This window comes from Brassica napus, chromosome C7, assembly GCF_020379485.1.
Source record: "Brassica napus cultivar Da-Ae chromosome C7, Da-Ae, whole genome shotgun sequence".
NCBI classification, from domain to species: Eukaryota; Viridiplantae; Streptophyta; class Magnoliopsida; order Brassicales; family Brassicaceae; genus Brassica; species Brassica napus.
In genome coordinates this window covers 50,491,374-50,497,588 of record NC_063450.1, presented here as the reverse complement: position 1 = coordinate 50,497,588, position 6,215 = coordinate 50,491,374, and the positions used below count along the sequence as shown (strand labels likewise).

Sequence of the window (6,215 nt, the reverse complement as noted above, 5' to 3'; positions counted from 1 at the left end):
ATGTATGTTCGATCTTAAAGAACGACCCAAATGTAATTCTATATATGCTCGTACTATAAAGCATGATACTTTATGCATTATGGTTTTATTTCGTTGATAAATTTGGTTAACCTTTAATCAGATATTTGTGCCTCAGTTGGTTTGGAATTTACATGATTTTATAAATTTTGGAATACGGTTATTAACCTAAAAAGATAATTAAAGTTTAAGCTGCATAAATAGTGATAATATCCAATCCAAAAAAAGGGTAAGAGTTATAATCTATAATAATAAGGCCGAGTTGAAATCTTAAAGAAAATGAACAAATTGCATTTTTAGCTTAAACATCCACCAAAACAAAGAGATTAAATTAAAAATATAAAAGATATTAGAGAGTTCAAATTATTAGGGAAAAATATGATAAAACATATTTTGATAAGCAAAGCGGTGGGAAATTGTTTAATCCAAGTTGGTCTACTCCTGACGTGCCTTCTTCTTCACGCTCTCACCGTTTGGTGGTGCCACATCTTTTGCCAACTTTGCAACATCTCCATTGTCATCGGGTCCATGGGCATCCCTCTCGTGCTCAGTTATTATGCGTGATACAGTGAATGTTTGGTGTTTGGAAGTGACGTTGAACTCGCCCAACTTGAGCTGGAAAGTGAAGTTGAAATCGCCCAATTTAAGCTGGAAACTGAAGGCTTTACCAACTATTTGATCCAAAAATATATTTGAGCTTTCTTTCTTAAGCAATCAAATCTTTTGAGATAGCTTATCTTAGTGGTCAAGGGCTGCTAATACAGTGTGTAAATTAATTCAGTACTCCGTTCTCCCACTCGACAATTACAATATTTTAAACTGATGCAGTTCTCTCATAATACAAAGTGTATTTTCCCCATGTTTATGTCTTTTATCATCCTTATTTACGATAGCAAGTTGTTACTTGTTAGCATCCCATGTGTAAAATGTATGAAGTTGGAAATGACACCGAGAAGCCGCAGAGGAGCCGCCTTAAATGGAACGAAACAGACGTTTCTATAGATTTGACACAAAGAGGAAGAAGTGGCGAAGCTCCCCTTCTTTGAAACTCTGAATCAAAATCAAATCCCCAGCCATTAAAAGCAATGTGAGAATGCTGAAAATGTAAAGCATGAAACTGATGGTTGTCAATTTAATCAAGTTTTTAGTTCTTTATTTATGGACAGCAAGAGTTTTCCAACCCAGGTACACAAACCTACATCTCTGAACAAACAACACAATCTAATCAGCTTAAAAACCGGCTTGTGATTATAGTTTTGTTGTATGTGCTTATCAAAGTTATAAAATATAGTAGGACTTACATTTTTCTCCATCAACTTCAGAAATAATTTCATTAATGTCTCTTCCACCATTAATGTCCCTCAGGGACTGCTCCAGCGCTTCCATTGTGATATATCTGGAAACGGAGACCATGATTTGTTGAACTGGTTTTACCTATAATAAATTGTTGTGATAATTACTGTACTTACCCACTGTTGTCTTTTTCAAAGCGTTGGAAGGCTGAGAAGATTCTTTATAGAACTCCCTACTTGCAAGAGTACCAGACGTAGCGTTTTGCTTGGCCATTGGTGGTGCTTTTGATCCGCCTAGCATGTCCTCGTTCTTATTTATTCTTTCACTTTAACTCTCGAGTATGTTGATGTGCATTGTTCTGTTACCGTATCCATTAGCCTATATAAGACAGGGAAAATCAGTTTTTTTGGCATCTTAATATTAATATAAAGCTAGCACTCTGCAGGAAAAGATTAGAATTTTAAACCCTCGTAAAATCTAGTAGTCAATAACAAAAGGTTTCTTGACATGTTCCAAGCAATCTTAAAAACCCCACCGTTTTGCAGCAAAAGAGTCCACCAAAGCGCATATTTTCACCAAAGACATGAGAGCTTACACATGGGAAAAAAGATTTCCATCGGCAGAGCCACACCATAGAAGTCGGTCTGTGGCTCTCTGGTTGGATCTCGAAATACTTTACTCTCCTAATCATATTTACCAATTTCCTGCAAAACTCAGAAATGTATATTTGACATGAAATCAAAACCAAAAATATAATATGAGAGGTTACATTGCAAACAGAGAAGGAGATGTGGTCTACCCTGGATTTCTGATGAGTAGTTGTGAACCTTTTCGTACTATTTCTGAAGTTCAGGATATCGTATTTTTCTGCGGACATTTACTTTGTGTCTTACATGTGATTAACTGTAAACAGAAACATAGAAGATAGTAAACCGCAGCCACCAATCAGGAATTTTTGTAAGGTAATGAACAAATAGCTTTTCAAAGAACTCTAGCTGTAACATGTTCTTGTGCTTCGCTGGCCCTGGCCGTAATTATGGTCATGATCTTGCAGAAAACTATGATAGAAACTATCGAGTAGCTTGCTTACTGAGACACAAAGTAACCGGCATCAAATATTTTCCATCACTATACAGAAACCAAATAAAAGGGTTTTTTACAATTCTGTTCTAAAATTAACAACCTGCAACTAAAAGATTACATCAACACACAAAAGTTACAGCTTTTTAATACAGGACTAACACCTTAAGTGCATCACCAGCGACTACTTTTTCTTAATCATCCAACCCCACAACGAATTGGAACTTTGTTTTGTTAAGAGATTTGTAATAATTGACAGACGACCAAATAATTTGTATTTACAGATCAGACCAAGCTGATTTCACCAATCAAACTACTCATCGCGGAAATTTCACTACACAGACTCGTTTCTTTTTTTTCACAAAGTCATTGATTCAAACGTCATAGTTAAGCTGAACGTAATTGAGGTGAAAACGGTACCTGGGAGATAAGTCACCAGCAGCAACTTCTCTCTTCTGCGCTTCTGCTTCAACAGCATCTCAAGGCCAATTAGGAGGCCTCCTGTCACAATGTTTAGGGTTTCTTCATATTCACGTCCAGTAAGAACGCCGTTGAGAAAAGAGAGAAGTCGGAGCCGTCGATGATGAACCGTCTTGGAATTGGCTTTTGTGTTTGCTAGGAGTAGCAGCCGCCGGTTTTCCCCCGTTTTTTAATGGGTAAAGGGAAACTGAGATAAGGTTAAGAGTTTCATGGTGGAGAATGAGAGAGACGAAGGGTCGAAAGAAAGATGTAAATATTAGCTGATCTGAATATTAGAATGAGCTGGCAAACACTGGTTGGCTTGAATTTTTAATCTGACGTGGATAGTTTAGAATTGGAGGATATCCAACTTTTAGTATAGTATAGATATTCAAGAGATAATCACAGTGTAACATAAACGCTTGGTTTGCTTTATAACTTGATATTTTTATATATTTTATTGGAGCTAGTTTAACAAAACATGAATTCAAGTAAACAAAGTTAATGTCACTCTTTTAAATCTAACTTAATATGTAACGAAAAATTAGTTTAGTTAGTAGATGCCTTAAAAGGATTTATGGGTTCAAATTTTATTTAAAAAATAAAATTTTCAAAAGAAAATAAATTTAAAATAAAATGTATCTCGATATAGAAATGTATACGAATCCACAACCTCTTAATTATTAGAAAAAAAGTGTGTTGAATCCGGGAACAAATGAACAAAGCGGTAGACAGTATTTAGCTGAAGCCGATCAACTAAACTCTCGGCTCTTGAACCGTCCAAATAAAAACTACGTGATTACGCGTAATTGTGGTAGACTCCAATTATTAATTGTAAAAAAATCTTTTCGATGATCGATAACACTTTTGTAACTCGTGAGAACAAAATTAATAGTCAGACTTTTTTGATATTTATAATTATTTTAATTTGAATTAACGATCGTATAAATGACAATCCAACAAACGAAGCAACTAGAACTAAGAAGACCCTCTCTCTCTCTCTAACAAATCTCCTCCGGTCTCCGAGAAAAAAAAGAAGAAGAAGCCGAAAAAGTCAACGGCGGGAGGAAGAACGACAGGTTATTACCAAATTCCGGCGAGGTAATCCGGCAATGCGAGGGTTACTTCTACTCTGTGGTGTTGTTTTGATTCAGCTGCTTGCTGTTCAAACCGATGCTCAAGGATCTAAAAGTAAATGGCAGACGCTCACCGGTGAGTGCTCTCACTTTCTCTCTTCTTGTATTAAAGATCACTTTCTTGATTACCTTTTTAATTTGTTTTTCTTTGCGTGCTTGTTAGGTTTCTCTCCTCGTGTGATTGCTCGTGGAGGGTTCTCTGGATTGTTCCCAGATTCGAGCATCGATGCTTACAACTTCGCAATGCTGACAAGTGTAGAAGACGTTGTTCTATGGTGTGATCTTCAGCTAACCAAAGACGGAGCTGGGATCTGCTTCCCTGGTTTAACAATGAGCAATGCTTCTAATATTGAAGCTGTTTACCCAAATCGTACAAACACTTACCTTGTTAATGGAGTCTCTACACAGGGCTGGTTCACCATCGATTTCTCCTTGAAAGATCTCAACAAAGTTAACCGTAAGTCTTCTTAACTTCCATTAGTGAGTGAGTGCTTTTGTAGAAAAAGAAAAATACTCTTAACTAGCATTAAATCATGTTTTATGATAAAACTAACACGAACAATGTTCAAAATAATAGTATTTATTAAAAATAAAAACAAATGTATATTTCATATTTGGGTTTAGGAGTTAGTATTTTGAGGGTGAATATGTGATTATGAGTTTGAATAATTTATATTATTTTTTGATAAGTATGTGTTATTTTGGGAATTTTTATCATTGGATATTATTTTTGTAATAAACTTAAGAAAGTGTTTTGTCCAAAAACAAATGTGTGACGTTTTGTTCTCACCTTTTGTAGTGATCAGAGGTATATTATCTCGGTCCGAGAGATTCGATGGAAACGGATACTCGATCTTGACTGTTCAAGATGTAAACACAGAGCTGAAACCACAAGGCCTTTGGTTAAACGTTCAGCACGAGGCCTTCTACGCGCAGCATAACCTCAGCATGACCACCTTTCTAACCACAACTTCAAAAACCATTATCATCGACTTCATCTCTTCCCCTGAAGTCAACTTCTTCAAGAAAATCGCTGGACGTTTCGGGCGTGAAGGACCGATCTTCGTGTTCCGTTTTCTCGAGAAAGAAACATTCGAGCCGACGACAAACAGAACATACGGTTCTATCTTGAGTAACTTGACTTTCGTCAAAACGTTTGCTTCAGGGATTCTTGTTCCCAAGTCTTACGTGTTGCCACTAGATGACAAGCAGTACTTGCTTCCGTCTACTTCTTTGGTTCAAGATGCTCACAAAGCAGGACTTGAAGTGTTTGTGTCAGGTTTTGCTAATGATGTTGATATTGCACATGACTATAGTTATGATCCTGTCTCTGAGTATCTATCTTTTGTGGATAATGGTAACTTCTCTGTCGATGGTGTGCTCTCTGACTTTCCCATAAGTGCATCTGCATCCGTCGGTAAGCAAAGCAAAAACTCTCTTATACAGACAAAGCTCTTTTTCCTTAATATAAAAAGACTCAAAATCAAAACATTCTTTTTCATGTTTTCATCAGAATGCTTCTCCCATATGGGCAGAAACGCTACAAAACAAGGTATGATGAGTTATAACTTTGCTTTTTTTTTTCTTATTGTGACTTATGTCATCTACTAAATGATTCTTGTTTTCAGTTGATTTTCTTGTTATATCCAAGAATGGTGCAAGTGGAGACTACCCAGGATGTACAGACTTGGCATATGCCAAGGCAATCAAAGATGGTGCTGATGTTATAGACTGCTCGGTCCAAATGTCCAGCGACGGTACACCCTTTTGCTCAAGTTCCATCGATCTTGGGAACACCACAATGGTCGCCCAAACTCCTTTGAGAAACCGTTCAACAAATGTTCATGAGCTTAGCTCACTTGGTGGTATATACACTTTTAGTCTCACCTGGCCTGAGATCCAGACCTTGACTCGTAAGTTTCTTCCTACTATTAATAGTAACTAATTTGAGAGATTCTCATATAGATACAAACTACAGACTATTTTGAAATTAGATAACTTGCCAGTTACGGTAACTATACTCCAACTGTTTTGTGCAGCTGCTATATCAAACCCATACAGAACATACAATATGTTTAGGAATCCAAACGAGAGAAACGCTGGGAAGCTTGTTTCACTTACTGAGTTCCTAAACTTGGCAAAGAACTCCACCTCTCTTTCCGGTGTTTTGATCAGTGTGGAGGTAACCTCTCTTGAACCTCCTTTAGTCTTAAAGGTTTTGGGATCATA

The 6,215-nt window shown here is 36.7% G+C and overlaps 1 protein-coding gene and 1 long non-coding RNA gene across 2 annotated transcripts in view; one reads left to right on the top strand and one right to left on the bottom strand.

Annotated features, from left to right (window-relative positions):
* Positions 1-768: 768 nt before the first annotated feature.
* Positions 769-3,245, bottom strand: LOC106409957. Its single transcript, XR_007326308.1, has 6 exons — positions 2,812-3,245; positions 2,111-2,439; positions 1,907-2,015; positions 1,488-1,689; positions 1,320-1,414; positions 769-1,068 (listed from the first exon to the last, which is right to left on the bottom strand). It is a non-coding gene; the product is annotated as an uncharacterized LOC106409957 (long non-coding RNA).
* A 570-nt stretch (positions 3,246-3,815) lies between these two features.
* Positions 3,816-6,215, top strand: part of LOC106409345 (glycerophosphodiester phosphodiesterase GDPDL3-like) — a 3,257-nt gene continuing 857 nt past the window's right edge. Inside the window, exons 1-6 of the mRNA XM_013849990.3 lie at positions 3,816-4,062; positions 4,150-4,443; positions 4,786-5,403; positions 5,500-5,538; positions 5,615-5,899; positions 6,026-6,168. Coding sequence (XP_013705444.2) covers positions 3,963-4,062; positions 4,150-4,443; positions 4,786-5,403; positions 5,500-5,538; positions 5,615-5,899; positions 6,026-6,168 — 1,479 coding nt within the window. The 5' untranslated portion in view covers positions 3,816-3,962. The remainder of the gene's footprint in view (positions 4,063-4,149; positions 4,444-4,785; positions 5,404-5,499; positions 5,539-5,614; positions 5,900-6,025; positions 6,169-6,215) is intronic.